The sequence below is a fragment of the Callorhinus ursinus genome, unplaced genomic scaffold, assembly GCF_003265705.2.
Source record: "Callorhinus ursinus isolate GAN/ISIS: 27379988/994484 unplaced genomic scaffold, GSC_fseal_2.0 scaffold28, whole genome shotgun sequence".
NCBI lineage: Eukaryota > Metazoa > Chordata > Mammalia > Carnivora > Otariidae > Callorhinus > Callorhinus ursinus.
This window is the reverse complement of record NW_027397090.1, coordinates 20,698,600-20,719,484: the sequence shown is the minus strand read 5'-3', so window position 1 is coordinate 20,719,484 and position 20,885 is coordinate 20,698,600. Positions and strand designations below refer to the sequence as shown.

At 57.9% G+C, this 20,885-nt stretch overlaps 1 protein-coding gene across 1 annotated transcript in view; it reads left to right on the top strand.

The window, feature by feature from the left end:
- The window catches only part of WNK2 (WNK lysine deficient protein kinase 2), a 131,522-nt gene that overhangs the window by 83,794 nt on the left and 26,843 nt on the right, over positions 1-20,885 (top strand). Inside the window, exons 20-29 of the mRNA XM_073878268.1 lie at positions 4,361-5,127; positions 5,419-5,488; positions 7,370-7,431; positions 7,525-8,213; positions 10,155-10,366; positions 11,218-11,406; positions 12,109-12,207; positions 17,642-17,686; positions 19,057-19,316; positions 19,647-19,746. Coding sequence (XP_073734369.1) covers positions 4,361-5,127; positions 5,419-5,488; positions 7,370-7,431; positions 7,525-8,213; positions 10,155-10,366; positions 11,218-11,406; positions 12,109-12,207; positions 17,642-17,686; positions 19,057-19,316; positions 19,647-19,746 — 2,493 coding nt within the window. The remainder of the gene's footprint in view (positions 1-4,360; positions 5,128-5,418; positions 5,489-7,369; positions 7,432-7,524; positions 8,214-10,154; positions 10,367-11,217; positions 11,407-12,108; positions 12,208-17,641; positions 17,687-19,056; positions 19,317-19,646; positions 19,747-20,885) is intronic.

Genomic DNA, 20,885 nt, shown 5'->3' with positions numbered 1-20,885 from the left:
GGTAACAATTGTTGGCCAGGACGTGGGGAGAAAGGGAAACCTTGTATATTGCTGGTGGGAATACACACTGGTAAAGCCATTATAGAAAATTGTGTGGAAGTTACTGAAAAAATTAAAAGTAGAACTACCATATGATCCTGCAATCCCACTTCTGGGTATAGATCTGAAGAAATGAAGTCACTCTCTTGAAGAGATATCTGTACCCCCTTGTTCCTTGCAACATTATTCACAATAGCCAAGATATGGAAACCAGCTAAGTGTTAACACTTTAATGAATAAAGAAAATGTGGTAAATATATACAGTGGAATACTATTCAGCCATAAAAACAAGGAGATCTTGCCGTTTGTGACAACGTGAATGAACATGGAGGTCATCATGCTAAGTGAAATAAGCCAGAGGGAGAAAGGCAAATACTCTATGATGTCTGGGGGGGAAAAAACGTCCATAGAAGCAGAGAGGGGAATGGTAGCTGCCAGAGGCGCAGGTTAAGGAGAAGCATGCGATCATCCCCGGAGATGGAAGAAGGCATTTCTTAAGATTCAAAATCTGTTAGTGCCTTTGGATAATAGGAAGATAGGTTAAAAGTGGATTCGTTGAATTTGACAAAGAATATCTATTTAAAAAGCAACAGCAAGTATTTCTAATAGTGATGTGTTGAATGTTTTCTTTTTGAGATGGAGAACAACAGAATATCAATTATCACCACTTATTTCCAGTGTCTCCTGGAGGGCTTAGTGCAGTGTGGGGGTAAGACATCAGGAAGGAAAAGAAGGAGAAGCATGGAGTGAGGGTAAGGAAGAGCAGAAGGGGCAAAAGAAATAATGAAAAGAGAGAAAGGAAAGCAGCAGGATGGAAGAAGTGTGCCTCGTGTGGTAAAATCGGAATTTCTGCAGATGGGACCCAGTGTCATCTTTTGCTCCTCCAAGTGAGTTCAATGTGCAGTCACATTTAAGAGTTAGTTCCCTGTCCACTTTTTGTAAATATTTTTGGAGGTGTTACGGTAATAGTACAGTAGCTTTATTTTTTCATTTGAAGAAAATTCATTCATCTCAAAACAAGGTTTCCCGAAGTAAATTTTGGCTTTTTTGAGTTGGTACCAACTTAAGGTAGGCTTCCATAATAGATGCTCAGAGCTGAATGATTATTCTGATTTTTCAGTGTCATTCCATATGGGTGTTTCATAAAAGGTGATGTGTCTTTTAACATTATTACTTTTGGTTAAACATTTGAACAGAACAATATGATCTTTTACGAAGAAGCCCTTGATATGAAATTATTGTTTGGGGCCAAATTACAGTTCTTCCCAAGGAATATGTCTGCTAAAACTTGGTTCCCATTTTGAGGTGGAAATTATTGTGTAATAGTGTTTGTGGTAATAATAATTTTTTTTTACCTGTGTTTAATGGCACTTAATTATTACTTTAAAGAGATGTCAGGATTTGAAAGGAAGAAATAAATCATTATTTATTGACAAAGTGACTATATGGCACATAATTGGAAATTAAAACTTACAAATTAAAATTGAGTTTCGTGAGTTAGCTAAATAAAAGTTATTTTTCTATACCAGCAATAGTTAGAAAGTGAAATTTAGAGAAATTCCCATTTGTGCTGACATAATAATACCAAACATCAAATAGAGATGGATCTAACAAAAAATAAGTCCATTATACTCCAAACCTTTTAAACATTGAGAGAAACTTAAAAAGAAATGAATGAAAAGATATATATCAGTTTCATGGATTAGAAGACTCAATATTGTAAACACATTACTTCTCCCCAGATGGATTTATAGATTCATTGTGGTCCCAGTTAAAATTGTAACAGTATTTTATGGGCATTGACAAGCTGATTATGTAGTATTCGTGGCAACGCAAAGGCCAGGAAATACCAAGATACTGTCTGAGAGGAAGGAAATGGTTCTGTCAAGTGTCGGGACTAATTACGTAAACCCACAACTGTGGAAACACTGTGGCACTGGAAGAGGAGTACATTGAGCAATGGAGTAAAAGCATCTAGAGGCACGCCCGCCTCGACTGACAAGAACAGTCTGACTGCTGAGCGGTGAGGACAGAATGGTCTTTAAAACAAAAAGAGAGAGTTGGGGGACCTGGGTGGCACAGTCGGAAAAGGTTGTGAGCTCAGGGTCCTGGGATCCAGCCCTGAGGTGGGCTCTGCGCTTGGTGGGGAGTAAATTGGTAAGTATTGTTCACTAGAAGACTAATCGAGCAAATAGGCAAATTGCAGTGTGAGAGAAGATATTTATAATACGTGTAAGCAGCGAAATGTTCTTATCCAGCACACATACAGAACTCCTGTCAATCAAAAAGGAAAGCATGACACCTCTACAGAAAAACAGGCAAGGGACGTGGACAGGATTAACGTGGACATTAATCCAGATGAACCCAAGAGGTGCTCAGTTTAATTTGTTCCCAGGGAGATGCAAACGAAAAGCACAGAGATATCACTGAGTGCCTGTCAGGACGGCTAATATAAAAAACAGAAAAAGATAGGTATTGGTGAGGATGCGGAGAAAGGGGAGCCCTCGTGCGCTCTTGGTGGGAATGCAAGCTGGTGCTGCCACTCTGGAGAAAACAGTATGGAGGTTCCTCGGGAAGTTAAAAGCAGAGCTACCCTCTGATCCAGTAATCCTTCTGGGTGCATAGCCACGGGGCATGACATCAGTATCGCAGAGATGTCTGCACCCTCGCGTTCGCTGCGGCACCCCTCACGGTAGCCGGGATATGGAAACAGCTTACATGTTCCGTGGGTGGATGAATGAAATGTGGCAGCTACTTACAAGGGCATAGTGTTTATCCTCGAAAAAGACAGTCCTGCCGTTTGGGAACAACGTGGTTGAACCTTGAGGACATTATGCTAAGTGAGATCAGTCGGTCCCAAAAAGACAAACACTGCTGACGCTGACAGGGCCCCAGGCCCCCAGGAACTCATGGAAGCAGAGCGGAAGGGCGGGGGGGTGCCGGTCAAGGGATGGAGTTTCAGTTGTGCGGGGTGGTTGAGCTGTCGAGACTGCCGCACAGCACCAAGCCTGCAGACCTGGTGCCGTACCTCACACCTAAAATTTTGCTGAGAGGGTTGACCGTGTGTTGAGTGTTCCCACCACAATAAAACAAACAACGAAATCACGTTAGGTGCTATTACAGTCCCCAGGACGACGTGGGGGAGCGGGAGCACAGAGGCCACCCTGGGGGCGGCGTGGGTACCCTCTCCTATAGGCTGCAGCCCCCCTGACCCAGCAGCCCCGTGTGGGGTGTATGCCCAGCAGATGTGCCCAGGCACGCTCACGTGCGTGCGTCAGTCGTGTCCCAGACGGGCAGCGAGCAGGTCATACCAGCACCTCGATGGCTCGAGAGGCGTGGGAGCGGCAGGGAGTGAAACTATGCAGACGCGCAACGTGGGTGCGCCTCCCGGATCCGGTGGAGGACGCGGTGGTGAGAGAGAAGCCAGACAGGAAAGAAGAAACACGGGCCCGTTGACGCGGTATTCGGAATCAGGCGGAACTGAGCTGTGGTGTTTAGAGCACGTGTTTACGTGGCGATGCTGTAAAGAAAACCAGATGTGGAGTTCTGTGACCTGCTCGGGGAGGGGCAACGTGAGTCCGGGGCAGGGGATCTCCGCGCTCTCCCTCCCCACTTGATCTTTGTAAGCTACTCCTTTTTTGTTTTAGGTAGTTTTAAGTAAAGTAGGTTCAAAGGACTAATTGGTTTGGGAAACAGGACCTCCTCCGTCCTCTGGATGTTCCCAGGCTCGGGGAGGTCCTGGGCCGGAGGCCGCAGAGCCGTGTTCCATCGGCTGGTTCCCAGGGTTCCTCCCGATGATCCCTTCCCAGCCCCTAGTAGGGCGCTGGCGTTGTGTGCTTCTGACCTCATCACAGCCTGTTCGTGGGACGTTCCTGCTCACTCTGGGGCAGGGGAGTGTGTGGGCCTCACTGTGCAGACACTTTGCTTTGATTAGTTCATTTTATGACGCTGTGGGATGGGCCAGTGGAAAGGATAGCAGAGCCGTGTTTCACGTAGCTCCCCTAGCAGGTGGGGGCTCGGAGAAGCGGGTTATGCCTGATGGCCAAGTGCTGCAGGAAAAGCGAAGGGAAGGGGGTGGGCATGCCTATGCCGCCGAGGGGACAGTGGTGGGACGGAGGCCTGAAGAGAGAAGCCAGGCTGCTGCGGGACCTCGGAAGGCATCTCAGGCAGGGGCAGCCCCTGTGTGGTGCATTGGAGACAAGGGCGGAAAGCCAGTGTGCGGGGCCTGCAGGTCGTAGAAGGCATCTTTCTGGCCAGAGACGTGCCAGGTAAATAGGACCACAGTAGGCTGGTACAGAGGCATTTCTCCTGTTTCTTCTAGATACCGCGCCCTGTAAAGACCAGCTGTCCTTAAAGGAAAAGTCCAGCTTCCCAGCAAGTCCGCAGCCTCTGAGCCAAGCAGGCCCCAGGGACATCCCTGGTGGTGCCCCAGCCCCTTTGGTGCCACCCTCCCCTCCTGTGACTGCTCTGCCCCAGGACACGGCTGCAGCAGCTGCCAGCCCCAAGTCAGAGCCAGCAATGGGGACTGCTGTGCAGGCAGGGGGTCCAGGGACCTCTCAGGGGACAGCCAGTGAGCGCGAGACCCCCCAGCCACTGGCAGAGACTCGAGACACCCAGCTTGCTGCACAGCCTCTGGGTGCGGGCGGAGGGCCTTGTGCCCCACCTCTGGAGGCCCCCCGCTACCCCACAGGTTTGGGAGAGCCTGCCTCAGCCAGGGAGGCCACTGCCCAGGGCGAGCCCTTGCGGGCTCCGGCCCCTGCACCCAGTGCCCCCAGTGGGACCCCTCAGCCTGCCCTGGGCCAGCCCCTACCCCCGCTCCCCCCTGTGGTGGGGGCCATCAGCTTAGCCACCCCCCAGCTCCCCAGCCCGCCCCTGGGGCCCACCGTGCCCCCCCAGCCACCCTCTGCCTTGGAGTCAGATGGGGAGGGGCCGCCCCCCAGGGTGGGCTTTGTGGACAGCACCATCAAGAGCCTGGACGAGAAGCTCCGAACTCTGCTTTACCAGGAGCACATGCCCACCTCCTCAGCCTCGGCTGGGACCCCTGTGGAGGTGGGGGACCGAGACTTGACCCTGGAGCCCCAGCCTGTGGTGAGTCCTGGCCCCCCCCGGGGTGGCGGGCTCCCTAGGCACGCAGAGCTGCCGCTCTTGGCCCTGACTGTCCCATTCTCAGAGGCCCACCCCGTGCGTGTGTTGCCAGAGTGGCTCATTTGGGGAACTGGGATGTGTGTGCAGGGTTGCGACCTGGCCTGGATGGGCTCTGCTTGGGGCGGCCTGGAGAGGAGCCCGGCTTTCATACAGGAGATCCGTTGGTGAGGTGTAGGTTAAAGCCTGCAGAGGTCAGCAGGCGAGACTCGTGGCCCTTTCTGTTTCTTCCTCCAGCTGGGAAAGTCAGAAACAGCTCCGGGGCTGGGGGCTGCGCTGGACCAGGCTGGGTCCTCGCCAGTGACAGGTAATGAGCCCCAGGTCACCCGTCAGAACCCCAGTGCTCACCAGGTGCCACCAGCCTTCCTTGCTCCGGAACATGCTGCATCTCCATAGCATCTTGGGTGGGACTCAGACATAGCAGGAGCCCGTTGTGAGGTGTAGGTTAAAGCCCACTGTGTCCTAACAAACCGTGACATGCTCATGCCCCAAGGTGAGAAAGTTCTCCGTAGAAGTGGGTGAAAGCCTGGATGGCTGGGTGTCGGGGTGTGATCAGGGCTGTCAGCTGCCGTGCTCTCAAAGCGCTCTGGCAGATACCCCTAGCCCCCTGTTATTGAGAAGGTTACAAGGTGTTGAAGGCCCTTTTGGCAGAGCGCAGGGCTGGGGCTGGGGGCTTCCCGCAGGTCTGTGGAAATGGTCAGGCTGGGGCCATCGAGTTCCTGAATCGGGGCTTCCTCTGAGGGTCCCCTCTCTGTGGGAACACCTGTGTCTCAGCCCAAGGGCACTGGTCTGATCTTCTAAGGTGTGGGGTTTCTTCTTGGCCTGCAAGTCCTTGGGAGATCAGCAAGACAGGGATCCAACTGACCTCTTGAGGCCCCTGGGTGTGTGTCTGAGGCAGATGAGGCCCATGTGCAGTGAGGGGAGTGGCCTGCGGGATCCGGTCAGACCCCTGGATGCCGCATGCTTGGGTGTCACACCGTAGAGGGAGGGGGACAGCCAGCAGTGGGGTCGGAAGCTGTAACATGTGCCGTTTCCCTGGGAAAGTGAGGGTCAGGTGGTAAAGCAGGAACGTGCTGGAAGGTACGAGGGGTGCCTGCTTCATCTTCTGACTTCGGTGCACCAGAAATGCACTCTGGGCCCCTCCTGCAGCACCGGGGACGTCGGTGCTGTAGCCACTCCCAAATCCACTCCTCCCGGAGTGCCGGAATGTGGGGCAGCTCTAAGGAAACAGATTCTAGTTTGGAAAAGGTAAACGTTTCTGGAGGTCGGAGCTGTCCAGAAAGAGGGGGGGTGTAGTTGACCGTGAACCCCCCTGTCCCTGGAGCTGTACAAAGACAGGTTGGCTGGTCCCCACTGCCGGGAGTAGGTAAGGATGGGCGTCAGGCATTGCCTGTGGGTGAGGGGTGTGTGCCACTTGGGTCTCGGTCTGCCCAGGAATTTGTGCAGGGACAGCCCCCAAACCTTGCCGGAGGCTGTCACCCCTGCTCCAAGCATGTCCGTCTGGCCGCGGGCTGACACGCAGCCCCTGCCTGCCCGTGGCTGTCGTTTGCTGTGTGCGGGTCTCAGCTCACCCAGTTTCCCACACGTCAGCTCCTTCTGCTCTGTCACTCAGCAGTCCTGGGAAAGGGGGTCAGAAGTACCCCGCCGTGTCTACACTCTGTAGATGGGGAGGCAGAGACAGCCTCAGATGACAGGGTCCTTCCCCAGACACTGGAGCAGCAGGGTGAGGAACTGGTGCTGTTGATGCAGGACCTCCTGAGCCCCTTTTATCCGCAGAGATGTCATGTCAGGGAGGCCCTCAGGTGAGACAGGGCGGAGGTGTCAGGTATGTAGAGATGACCTGTGACGCAGATGGCCCCGATCAGGGGTTAGAAGGGATAGGTGATGGCCATCGGATGTGTAGAGGGCGTGGCAGTACCCGAGGTTCTCGAGCAGGTGCCTCCGGGGACCTGAGTAGTGATGGGCTGAACCCTCCTTTCCCCAAGTTATTGGGGGTCTCCTAAGATAAAAGGGGGCATAGCACATCCTGGAGTGTTTTTAGTTTTCCTAGTTGCTGAGCACAGACACTGCAGGCTCCCCTTGGGCGGGGGGCGGCCTGCCGTCTCACTGATCGGATTCAGCTCGAGGGCACCTCTTCCTGCCCTTGTCCCCCACACTGACCCGAGTAATGATTTTGACCTTCCTACAGCAGAATCATCTTTGAGCCAAGTGACAGCCTCAGGCTTGCCCACAGCTCCCAGTGCTCCCCAGGTAAGGAGTGTTCTCTGGGACGCCCAGCTGGGCGGTGGGCTTTCCTCCCTGCTGGTGCGTGGTGAGAGCTTTCCCTTTCCACGCCTTCTCAAGGATGTCCCTGCGCCTGCCTTCCCTGCACATCTGGAGCCCGCAGACCGCAGCGGTGGGCTCCCTGGGGAGCCCTCAGCCCAGCCCACACCGAGCAGCCTGGGGACATTGACAGAAGACGGCCAGACCGGCCACCCCCAGGTGCAGGGCATTCTCACCTCAGAGCCCCCCCGGAAACATCCAGGGCAGCAGGACAGCAGCTCGCCAGCCAAAACCGTGGGCCGGTTCTCGGTGGTCAGCACGCAGGACGAGTGGACCCTGGGCCCCCCCCACAGCCTGCGGTACTCGGCACCCCCGGACGTGTACCTGAAGGAGGCCCCCCACAGCCCCGACGTGAAGCTGGCTGTGCGGCGGGCGCAGACAGCCTCGTCCATCGAGGTCGGCGCGGGTGAGCCGGTGTCCAGCGACTCTGGGGATGAGTGTCCGCGCAGGAGGCCCCCCGTGCAGAAGCACGCCTCCCTGCCCAGCGGCGGCGGCGTGGCCAGCGACTTGGTGAAGAAGGCCACCGCCTTCCTGCACAGGTCCTCGCGGGCCGGCTCCCCGGGGCCGGAGACGCCCAGCAGGGTGGGCGTGAAGGTGCCCACCATCAGCGTGACCTCCTTCCACTCCCAGTCATCCTACATCAGCAGCGACAACGACTCGGAGATTGAGGATGCAGACATCAGGAAGGAGCTGCAGAGTCTTCGGGAGAAGTAGGTCCTGAGAAGCAGGCACCGGGGGCGGCTCGGGGAAGTGTCCGCCGCTGAAGCCGGGTATCCCACTGTGTCCACCTGGGGCTGCCTGTGCTGGGGACAGGGCAGAGGCGAGAGCCCCGCGCGGCGTGATCTGGCCCCTGGTCTCTCGTGGTGGCCCTCGGTGGGCTGGCACTCTCCCCTAGCAAGTGTGGCCTGCCCCGCTGTGTTGGGGACGCTGTGCAGAAGTGCTGTTACTGCTTTCCCCCCGCTCCGGCCCTGCACTCCAGCCTCCCTCCACCCTGTCCCAGCCACTGTGTCAGGACCAGCCCTAGGGCGCTTGCCAGGTGCTCGTAACCCCCTCCTCCTGGCGTCCCGGGCAGTCAGCCGCTGAGCCCTGGCATAGAGCAGGCACTGGACTCGGAGGCAGGAGGTGCTCAGTCCAGGGATGGGTGTCCTTGGGGGGCGTCGGGGGGTGAGGGGCTCATCTGTACACTCTCACTCCGGGGGTGGTCGCCCTGGGAGCCTGCGGTCCACAGCAACAAGGGGGGGGGGCGGCCAAGAGAGGCGCTGGGGAGGGCTGGGGGAGGGGCTGGGGGCAGCTGCCGCCGGCTCCCAGGGCGCAGGGCCCGGAGGTGGGGGTGGGACCAGATCCAGAGTTGCATCAAAGGAAAGGTTTGTGGGGGGCGGGTCTGAGGAAGCAGGGCTGTCAGCAATAAGTCCAGGCTCTTGCCTGCTGGAGGGGCATGGATCCCAGTGGAAAGGGGAGACCATTTAGGAGGGGGCAGGGAGAGCCTGTACCTGAATTGAGGGGAGCTGATGGCACCTGATAGAAGGTAGCCTTGCTTGCTCAGACCCTGTGGGCACCGTGGGGGACACTGGTGCCCGGCCCCGGGCTGGGGGGCACTTGTGGTTCTTAGAGCCCCAGGAACCCTGCGCTTTGAGATGCCTGCCGCAGCCCCACAGACAGGAGCCTCCGAGTGGGGGTCTCCCCTAGGTCCTCCTGAGTCAAGTGCTCTGGGTGACCCGCCATCCCTCTCCCCCTCAGCAATTTCACCTCAAAATATCACCCCATCAGAGGCGAATCTGATGCAAAAGGCAATCTGCTGTTTAGAATCATCTTCCTAAAGTCTGGCAGGCATTGAGGATAGCAGAGTGAAATCAGAATTTCCTTCCTGTGGTCCAGCCACGAGAAACCCCTGTTTCCCAACCACGCACTGAGAAGATGGGCCCCGGGTGTGGCTAAGGGGCTGAGCCCCCTGACCAGGGCAGCCAGGCCCATCAGACACATCTGAGGGGCTGGCATCAGGCCCAGGGTTTTTAGGCGGGCGAGTGGGCAGGTGAGCATGGTGGCTGTCGGCTGGGCCAGTGGGTCCCCTTCTCTGGCTCGTTCTAGCAACTTCCCTCGCCCACAGTCAGTAATTGCACCTGGGTCTTCATAGCCATGTAGCCAGGGGGTGGTATTGCCTGTGCCGAGTGCCACCCTGGCAGGACCCTGGCTGATACTTGCTCACGGGGGCGTGGCCTCATCTGCGATGCCTCTCTCCTGTGGTTCCCTCGCTCAGAGGAAGGACGCTTTGCTGGAAGGGCTGAGGCAGCCTTCCAGTTCTGGTTGGTTTTCTCTTCACTGGGGTTTGTAGGGTGTGTATTGTGAGCGTAGATGTGAACTCCCCAACCACTAAAAGCGGCAGCGTCATGAGAACTTGAATCTCCTGAGGCTCTTCCTCTTGCTCTCAGTGTCGTCAGGTGTGTGTATGCAGGAGACCCCCAGCGGGGCCCTCTTGGTGCAGATAAAGACTGCAAGTCTTGAATGCACCTGTTGCCTCTGAGCCGTCCTGGCCCATCGGCCCTGCGGCTGTGCACCCCGCCCCTCACGCCCTGCCTGCCTGCCCAGGGCTCTGGTGGACAGCCTCTGTGTTGGGAATGACCAGGATGCCCACCACTCTCCCTTCCCTCCTGCAGGCACCTGAAGGAGATCTCGGAGCTGCAAAGCCAGCAAAAGCAGGAGATCGAGGCTCTGTACCGCCGCCTGGGCAAGCCGCTGCCCCCCAACCTGGGCCTCTTCCACACGGCCCCTCCCGCCGGCCGCAGGAGAAAGAGCAAGAGCAAGCTGAAGGCAGGGAAGCTGCTCAACCCGCTGGTGCAGCAGCTCAAGGTCGTGGCCTCCAGCACAGGTCTGTGCCCTCCCGGCTGTCTGCTGGGCTGGGGCTAGCACCAGAGCTGCGCGGGCGGCGGGGCAGGCGCCCACCCCTGGAAGAGCACTTCTTGGATCTCCCTTCATGGGGGCCGGGAAGCCTTTGCAGGTGTGACGGTCCAGGCTGTCGGCCCCTCGTGAGTTGGGGCTGCTCGCAGCTCTCAGCCGCCTGGGGGCTGCCCGGTGCGAGGGAGGCGGCGGCTCAGGCCTCTCGCCTGCCTGCCCCCTGCAGGGCGCTGCCTGGGTCTGGGCTGCTTCCTCTGGCCATTTTTCAGGCACCTGTCACCTGCTGAAAGTGGGGAGTAGAGCAGATGCCTTTCTGGGACGGGGGCTGGGGGTGCACAGAGGGTGCACGCTGACCCCCGCACTCTGCGGCGGAGACCGAATGAGCTGGAATCCCCCAGCGTGCCGGGTGGGAAGCCGGCTGCAAGCTGCCCTTTCGGTGTCACGGGGATCCCGCAGGGTACGCGTCCGGGAACTGCAGGTTACACAGATTATGTGATTTCCAGGAGGATTCCTAAAGCAAACTGGAAACTAGTTAGAGTGAGCAGGTCCGTCACAGGCCTCCTGAACCCAGGTGTGCCTCTCCAGACATGCTGCCGTCCTAGCACCGCAGTGGCACACCATACGCCTGGCACGGCGTGGGCAACCGGTCTCGAATTTCCTGACACCTGCACTCAGGCTGCCAGGCCACGTGCCCTTTGCCTGCAGGGACTCCGCTTCCCCAAGGTCACCCAGCAACGAGCAGGGAGGACAGACGCACTCCGCGCTGGCTGGTCTGACCCGCAGCGCCTCACTGTGCCTGTCACCCCTTCTCCCCCCCTCCCCCAGGTCACTTGTCAGAATGCAGCAGAGCCCCTCCTGCTAAGGACCCTGCCCAAGCCGGGGCAGGGCCCGCGGCAGCTTCAGACCCGTGTGGGAAGGCAGTTCAGACCCAGCAGCCTTGCTCCATGCGGGCCTCCCTGTCTGCAGACATCTGCTCCGGCTTAGCCACTGACGGAGGCGGAGCGCACGGCCCAGGTGATTCCCAGCTTGCCCGTCTCCGAGCATGTGCTAGCCGCGCAGGGCCCCCGTGGAGTGAGGGGGCGAGAGCAGCTGCAGAGGCTGCCCACAGCATCGGGAGGAAAAACCGGTAGATGTAGCCTCTGAATAAAGAGAGTGGGTGGCCCACCCGTCCCCGAGTCTGGCTGTGTGTGGGTCTGAGGGAGGCGTGCTTTGCTAGAGCCGCCCCGGGGAAGGCGCCAGGACCGCCTGGCAGACGAGGCGTCGGCCGTGTGCTCTGCGCCGGTCCCCAGGCGCTGGCCCGGCTGCCCGCTAAACACGGGGCCTTGTGTCCGGAGGGACGGCTAGGGGGTGTGAGGGCTCGGCTCCCGAGCTGGGGGTTTGCCTTGAGGAGGAAGTGTTCGTCACCTCGTCCGTGGGCGCAGCAGCCGCGCGAGGAGGGGCTCCATCCCCACCATCTCTGTCCAGAGAAGTCGTGGGGACCGCTGACGGCGCCCGCCCCCGCCCGCCCCGCACGCCCTCCCAGGGTCCGCTTCTCCTGTGCTCCAGCGGTGCCTCCTCTCCATTACGTGGTCGGCGGCTGTGGTCCTCCGGGCTGGGCTAGGTGCAGCCGTGGATGCTAAGTGACGAGGCTGATGTGGCTGGTGGTGTGTAGCACGAATCCAGAGACTGTACTTGATGCCTGTCTCTTTGTTTTCTTCCCTCTATATTCATTTGCAGGCTGGACGGTTTACCACCCAACGTCTGAGAGACTGACCTATAAGTCTAGTAGCAAACCTCGCGCTCGATTCCTCAGTGGACCCGTGTCTGTGTCCATCTGTCTGTATTTGTTCTTCGTATTTTATCACCTCCTGGCCCTCCCTGTCTTCATCACCTTCCGCACATTCTGTAGGATGCCTCCCCTGCCCACTGCAGCCACCTGTTTAACACCAAGCGCAGAGCCCTGCCCACACCTGCCCTCCTGGCCCAGAATGGCCGGCGCATGCACTCAGCTCACACCCGGGGCCAGAAGCATGTGCAGCGGCTCGCCCGCCCCCCGCCCCAGGCGCCCCCCCCCCCCCCCCCAGGCCCCCAAAGCGCTCTGCGGTTTTCTCCTCACCCATTTGTTTAATTTTGTATTTTTTACGTTGGACGTAGTTTTATTTCTGTTGCAATTGTGGCGCATACACACGTCCACTGTCCCCAGTTCCAGTGACAAAGACAGCCCCGGCCTTCTCTAGACGCATGGTGTGTCTCACACGCGTCTGGGTTCTGAAGACTTGCACGTAGCGAGCTGAGACAGTTCTAGAAGGTCACTGGAGGGTGTGACTTCTGTACAAGGGCCGCAGCACTCAGCACCGTTACCCCACGCCCGCTCCCTGCATGTGGAAAGGCTGAGAGAAGGTGCTCCAGCTAGGACACCCCACCCCTCCCTGCGCTCTGGGCACCTGGGGAACCTCTCGGTGTCCTGGAAAGTCCCAGCCTCCACGCTGGCTCTCCCTCTGGCCCAGCCCCTCCTGGTCTCTAGCTGGAGCACTTTACTTGGTGAACCGCTCTCACCTCACAGACCTGACACGAAGTCAGTCACGCAGCTCCTCCGAGCTCTGCTCAACCAAACCTCAGCCCCGGTGGCCCTCAGATTCCTGGGATGTCCTGCTGGCACCCAGGATTCCTGTCCAGGAAGGGCGCACCTGCTCAGGGCCATCCAAAGTTATTTCCTCCCTCAGAACGATTGGAAAATGAATCCAAAGCTGTGGGGTTTTCAGGTTTTTGTTTAACACAAAAATTAAGCTTTGTTCAATTGGGTTGGAAATGCTGGTTTGGGGCACGTGGCTTTTTGCTGGTACAATAAAGATACATTGTGTTTGTCGGGACCTGAGGCCACGTCCGCAGTGGACATCCATCCCCATCAGAGGGGCCATGTCACCCTCCCCCAGGGAGCAGAGGTCAGAGGCACAGAACCACAGCGATTCCCAGGGACTGTCCAGTGGTCCTCGTCTCCTAACAGGTGTCCCAGCTGAGCTGCTGGTTAGCTGCTGAGCTGGGGGGAGGGGGGAGGTCTGAGCGCTTCCCGCTCCCTGGGTCACTCGCCGGTCCTGTTCTGCTGGAGAGCGCGTGGCTGTCTCCTGGGGACGATGGGGGGAGGGCACCTGGGTCTCCAGGCATCTCGCGGTCAGATGGGCGGTTGCATCGCTGCTGGGAACGGCTCTGGTCAGGCGCGGGAAGGGGCACAGGAAGGGGGTACTTAGAGCAGGTGGTGCTTTCCCTGGGGTGCGTGGGGTGAAGAGGTGCGAGCGGCCAGGCACCGTGTGCTCCTCTCAGGCCCCTGCTCCGCGTCTGTACCCGTGTGATTCTGCATTCTTGTTCAGGGGTCTTCGCTTGTTTTACTGTTGTTACTCCAAGATTAAAAAAAAAAAAAAAAAAAATGGGAGGCACCGCAGGGACAAGTGGTTTAGGCTTTACTTCTGTCTCTGTGGCCAAGAGGAAAGGAACGTGTAAGGCAGGGCTTGGTGGCAGCCGGGGCGCCTGGCCCGGGGGCGCTGAGTTTGGGTGGTGGTGTGTGCTGGCCTGGTGGCCTCGTCTGCTCCGGGGCTGTGCACCCCCTGACGTCGCCATTTCCATAAGGGCCCTTTGCAAGCACGACTCGGCCGAGCTCTTGGTTACCGTGGCCACAGCGTGGCCCCCCACGGGCTCTGAGGTTGCTGGTCAGGAAAGCATGCGGCAGATTGTGTCCCCTGCAGACGTGTGGCCTAAGGGTGCGTGAAGACGCACCCTCCAGGCCGTGTGCGCCGGGGTCTGCCCAGCCCGCAGCCTCTCCGGGAGCCAGTCGCCTGCTTTCCTGCTGACTGGGGAGAGCTCAAGAGGCCCGAGGGTGCGCAGGCACCCAGGAAAGCCTGGTCACAGCCCCAAGGGCCGAGACGTGGCAGAGAGAAGGGCATTCAGGGCAGGGCTGTGGGAGGACCCCGAGGTGGGCCCACTCTGGGGCCTGGGCATCCGGGATCCAGGCCAGCAGCAAGGGGGGGCTGTAGCCGCAGGGTGTGGGTGCAGTTGGTGCAGCCTGCAGCTAGAGAAGGCCAGAGGCCTTCTGTGCATGGCCTTGCACGGCTCCGGGAAAACAGTCTGTGTTAAGTTACAAGACTGTAACAGTTCTGTGATGTGCAGAGTCCCTGAGGGCACCCAGGCCGGGGTCAGAGACGAGCAGGGGTGGAGCCCCAGGCAGCTGCAGGCCGCCAGGAGGGGACCCCATGCAGGAAAGGCGGCCGGGCCTGGGAGGAAGAACGTGCAAAGGACAAAGCCTGGGTGCCTCCTTGGGGTGGGCACCCGGACAGGCCCACTGTTGGGAGGGCAGGGCCGGCCCCCACGGAGCTCAGACAGGGTGAGGCCCTGGGCACAGACCCCTCCTTGGGGCCGATGGGAGGGCTTAGGGCAACTTGGGGCCCACGTTTTGGGATTTGGGGGGCGCGGTGTCAGACACCCCCCCCCCCCCCCAGCTCCTGCCGAGACACAGGCGCCGACAGCTCCGGGGCGTCTGCACAGCGAGCCTCGGATGCACCTTCTCGCGCGCCGTCAGCCTGCCATCCGTGCGGCAGCGGCTCTGTCCCTGCGGCCCCTGGGAAGGCTGCCCAGGCCCTGCCCTCGCCCTGTGCTGTCCTGGACCCTCCCTGTGGGGACCTGCTGCGGTGGGCGTGGGAGACAGCCTTCGGACACCCAGGCTAGGCGGTCCTTGGGGCAGTCACGCAGGGCAGGGCAGGGCAGAGCAGGGACGCCTCCCATTTCGTGCTTCACGGACTCGTTTTGGCACTTCGCTCGGCTCTGGGAGGACTTGATGGCTTGTTACAAAGAAACCAGTGGCATTTTGGTGCTGGCAGCTTATATGGTGCCGGTGCCAGGACCGAGTGTCTAATACCACGGTGCAGGGTGAGCCCAACCGGCTGGAGGCGTGCCTCTCATCAAGGGGCGAGCGGGGAGGCCCCCGGCTGGTCTGCGCCAAGGCCACTGCCCCTGGAGCCCCTCGTGAGCCTCCTCAGTATTTGAAGGCTGTGGCAAGTGTGCTGAGGGCCCCGAGGCCCGGTCCACACCTCCAGCAGTCTGTCGGTGGCAGAGAACCTTGCATTTCTGGCATCTTCCTGGCAGCCAGGCGAGGGTCAGGATGGTGGCGGTGCCCGGCAGGGCTGGCCATCCACACCAGAAGCAGCTTGTGTGTCCCTTCCAGAGACCCCCCCGGCCCTTTCCCAGCTTGGGAGAACATTTCCCAACAGCTGGCCACATGGCTCTCCACCTGCACCCCTGCCCAGGTGGAGGCTTCCCCAGGTAGTTCTGGGCCTCAAGCCGGCTCTTCCCAAGGCCTTGGCTAAGGACAGAAGTCCTGCAGGGGAGACCTCCTGCCGCGTGAGGGTTTCTTGTGGGCCCCGTGCATCCCGGTGCCCTTGCACTGCTGCCTTGTAGCCCAGCGGCCCAGGCAGGAGTGCAGTGTATACGCCGGTGTGGAGGGAGCTGAGTGGGGCTCGGTGGAGGTGTATTCATCAGCCATCTGCGTGTGGGCATCAAGGGCAGGGCACAGGCACTAGGGAGGAGGTCCAGGGGCCCCCCCCCCCGAGGCTGGGCAGGGCTGTGGCATGAGTGAGGGCTTGTCACCAGACACATCCGTGCTCAGCTGCAGCTCTGCACTGCACGGGACAGCATGACCTTAGTGTGGAGTCAGTTTCTGATTAGAGGTTCACTGAGGGCAGGGAGTGTCTGTGCTCCCTGTGGGCCGTGCCCAGTGAGGGTGTGCAGACCTCTGTGGGCCAGTTGTTGCTCTCCAGCTGTGAGCATGGTGGCCGGTGGCCCCACCTCTGGGGCCCTTGACCACAGGCCCAGGCTTCTCTGGTGGTTCCCAGCAGGCAGCTCCCGTTGTTCATTGAGAGGATGGCGGGAATCAGCCCCGAAAGAACCCGCTGCTGTCAGGCTGCGGGGAGCTGGCTGGCTGGCTGGCTGATCCCATGTCCTTGGGCCGTCTGTATGGGACCTGCTGAGGCCACAGGGTCTGGATGGGCAAGTCTGTGCCTCACCTGGTGCCCTGCACAGTCAGAGCCTGGGACCCAAGTGCCACGGAGCCCCCAAAGGGCCCGGTGCTCCCAGTGGGATTCCATGTCAGGACACAGACCAGCAAAGGCCCTGCAGAGCTCCCACTGAGAGACGACTGGTCTGAACCACTCCTGCCTGGCCCCTTCGTCGTTATTTGCACATTACAGACCCCAACAGAACATCATCTCCCATTTGAACTAGAAGAACAATTCATTTGGAGCCTGGGCTGACCTTTGTCCTCTCTTCTCAAACACAGGGGTGACAACCCGCCTTCCCTGGCAAGGGTGCAAGGCAACTCCTCAGGGAGTGTGGGGGGGTGGGGGGCGTCCTGCTCAGGTGAGGGGCTGGGGCAGGAGCGCCCACCCTTTCTGACCCTCTCTGATAGCACAGCCTTGCTGAGTGACCTTGGGGACGCCCGAACTGTGCCTGCCCGGCTCCCTGAAGGGCCAGCTCGTCTGCCCTCCAGGTGGGCACTGACCGTCAGGATGTGCCGGGCGGCACAGACAGCCTGCAGGACCGCAGGGCCTGATGCTTAGTGGAGGCAGAGTGACGAGCCTCTGCCTGTCCCAGTGGACTCGGGATACCAGATGAGGCAGCAGCAGTGCAGGAAATTGGGGCCAGCCCTGCTTTCCACCTCCCCAGATAGGACCCCTGTACTTTCCCCTTGACGTGCACCACTGGTCTGGTCATGGCAGCCGCCTGGGATCTGGGATTGGCCTCAAACCTGCAAAACAATGTATCTTTTTGCACTTGGAAAACAAATCTCCCATGGGCCTATGGGGCAGGCAGAGCCGGAGGGCTCCACTGAGCTCTCCTGGCTGACTTTTAGTGTGTTTTTTGCCTCAATCAGTGGGGCTCCAGAAGCCTTTTGTTTGAAAACCAACTGGTGTGCTTTGCTTTTTTGTTTTTTGTTTTTTGTTTTTTTTTTCTTTTTTTCTTTTTTGAATACGCTTTTAGAGACACACTCACTTCTACCTGAAGCTTGGGGCCTGGCCCTGCACCTCCGCCCCTCGGCGAAGCTCACGTGAACCCGCACACTGACTCGGGGCCGCCCAGTTAGCCCAGGTGGCTGGTCCCCTCTCTGAAGCGCTGGCCTTTGCTCTTCCTTGCACACTGATGACTTGTGCTTAGAGTGTGGTGGCTTGTCCCCCGTGTGTGCTGTCCTGCCTAACCCTGTGGTCTTGTGTCGTTTCTTCTTCCCTTGCAGGGTCTGCCCTGAAGCGTCTCTGTCTAGGCAAAGAGCACAGCAGTCGTAATTATCGGGTTTTTTACCCCTTGTCTGCTCTCCATCGCATGGGCTTTCATGTGGCTAGTGCACATCAGGGTCTCTGCGGCCGGCGGGCGCGCGTCTGCTCCGCGCCCACCCTCCAAGGGCACCGCTTTGCCTCTGCCTGGAGGGAAAGCCACCCGCGGGTGCCCCTCGCGTCTCCATGGCTCCTAGAGTCTGTGTGTCCTGGCCGGTTGACACGCTGACACTCCCCTTCCCCGGAACGTCCACACATTGCCAACTGTTAATTGGCTCCTTTTCCAAAACCGTAGGAATGAGTATGTCCTTGAAGTGCTAAAGATGAGTGCCCCCGAGGAGAGATGCCGGGATGAAATGGGTATCAGTCCACCTAGGCCGCCCACCACCCTCACCTCACACCTTTTTTTTTTTTTTTCCTCCTTTTTTCTTTTCTGGCTGAAACATTCATGTAGAAATAGCTGTGTGTGTAAAATTCCATCACTAATATTGAACTGTTTGTGCCCGTGCTTTTTCATTGCTAGCCACTCTAGACTACATTTTGCAACCGCTTGTTTGAAGAGATGGTCGTTACACTATTTTTTTAATGCAGAAACATTTTAAATTGGCTTATTCTAAATTGCTCATCAGAAATTCTATGTTGTGGAGGTGGGGGTCACAATCTAAAGAGAATTAAAAAGTCCCATGTTGGTCATTTAAAATTAATCCTTCAGTGAAGTAGGTGAGTGTGACTTCTTTGTGCAGCCTCCCCCTGCCCCCCCAAAACATAGCCCCCGGGCCTCCCGGTTCCTGCTGGTGCAAACACCCTGCACCCCGCAAACGGCTCCGAGCTTGGGGGCCCAAAGTTGAAGGCACTGGGTGTTTGCACACTTTATTAATACCTTCCTTACATGCCCTGGTGAGGAGAGGCACAATTTTGTGTCTTAAATTTCCAAACCACTAAATCCATTAGCATTCCGACGACCAAGCCTCTCGGGCCTTTTCCCTTTGCTGGGTGGATGGCCGTGGCTGCCGCAGGCTGAGCACTCGGCATTCTCATGTTTGTTCCTGCTCAGGGCGCAGAAGCCTGGGGTCCGCCCCCAGTTTTCTGAGCTCCCTCACACGTGGGAGTCGGGGGTTCCTGGGCAGCATGGGCAGAGTGGATGCCGAGTAAGGCTGCCAGCATCTCGGGTCCTGTCCTTTGGCCTGGCACGGCCCGGTCCTTACGGCCTGTAGACAGGTTCCACAGTGTCTAAAGCTGGCACACAGGCCCCCAAATGCAGACCATCTCCTGAAGCAAGGTGTTGCCTGGCCTAAGCAAGACCACTGTACGAATGACTGCAGCAGGTCGGCGGCGCTGTGTGCAGAGTTGCCAACCCGGCCTGTGTGTGCTTCCCCAGGGTCCTCCACCAGCAGCCTGGTCCCGGGCCCCGAGCCGGGCCCCCAGCCCACCCTGCACGTCCAGGCCCAGGCAAACAACAGCAACAACAAGACAGGCACCTTCACGGATGACCTGCACAAGCTGGTGGACGAGTGGACGAGCAAGACAGTGGGGGCCGCCCAGCTGAAGCCCTCGCTCAACCAACTGAAGCAGACGCAGAGGCTGCACGGCATGGAGGTCACGGCGGGCTGGCCCCCAGCCGCGAGCGAGCCACAGGCCGTAAGTGGGGCGCAGCGGGCGCGGGCTGCCCAGGCGGAAGGGGCGCAGGGGGAGGGGGGGGCGCCCCGCCGGCGTCCGGCAGTGCACAGGGCTGCCGTCTTGGGCTCTGTCGTGCAATGCGTCCCTGTGACGGCGCTGGGCCAGCTTCACCACCTGCCGGGAGGAGCGGTCCCGGCTCGGGCTTCAGGGGCCATCTGTGCAAGGTTGCGTCCCTTCTTCCTGCAATGTTTAGCACAGTCCACCGATGAACCCGTCTGGTCTGCGGGGTCTTTTTGTGAGTGCGGGAAGGTTCCCTATGACCTTTTGTTTTGAAAAATTTCAAACATACAGAAGTGCTGGAAATTGCACAGTGAACGTGCGTGTGCCCCCGCCCACACGCTGGTGGCTGACATTTTGCTGTGTTGCTCACACATCTCTCCATCCCCTGAGGGTAAGGTTTTCGTTACGGGCTCAATTTCTTTTGTACTTTCTGTGCCATTTGGGTTTTCTGTTTTTTCTTTCTGTTAAGCCCTGCTTTTCTAACATTTGGTAAATACCTAAATTTAAGTTTTCAAATTAATTGACATAAGCTGCTCATAACATCCTGTCTTCACAGTTTGTGGTGATGTTGTGTTTTTCGTTTCTGATGTTGGTGGCTTTTGCGCATATGCCCCTCCCTCCCTCTCCTGTGCAGCCTCCTTAGGGGCTCATAACCCTTATTAGGCTCCTCAAAGGACTCGTTTTGGCTCTGATACTTTTTATGTGTCATTAGTTTCTCCTTTTATTATCTCCTTCCATGTCTGGGCGGCTTTTGCTGTTCGAGAATGTTTGAGATGTGCAGGCCATTGATTTCCAGCCTTTCTTGTTTTTTAATACAGGTGTTCAACCTATAAAAATCACTCTCATGGTTTTATCTGAATACTAAAGGTTTTGATGATATATAGCATTTTCTTTAACCTTCAGTTCAAATTGTTTTGTAATTTCCACTGTGGTTTGAAGCAATATAATTATTAATTTCCTCATACTCTTTATTACTGCTCTTTAGCCTAACTGAACCGTGTAAGAGAACTAACTTTGGGTGTTTGCAGTTGTTTAAAATGTGCTGGGACTGGCTTTTCAGCCCAGTTGTCAGTCAGTCTTGTCCACTGCGGCCCTGATGCTCTCTGCACTCCTGCCGCGCACATGGTACCCGAGCCTCCCTGTGTCCTTCAAGTGGCCAGTGACAGCAGCTCTCTTCAGACAGCGGCAGCCCTGGGGCCCTAGTGCCTCAAACTCCCTCTCTGGTAACTTCTGTGATCAAGTTGGGAGTCCTCAGCCCAGCCCCCTGGCCCCGCGGGGCCCTCCCCCTGGGCCCGGGCAGGCGAGTCTCCCCTTCGCCGTCTGGACTCTCAGCAGGTGGGCTCTCATCCCCGCGCAGGCCGTACCCCATCTCACCAGCTCTCGCGAATCTCAGTGTTTGAGAGGCAGAGAGTCTTTTACTAAGATTTTTTTAAATATTTTTTATTTTTACTGTGGTAAATCTATACAACATAACATTCACCACTTCAGTTACTTTTAAGTGTGTAATTCAGTAGTACTCTGCATGTTCAC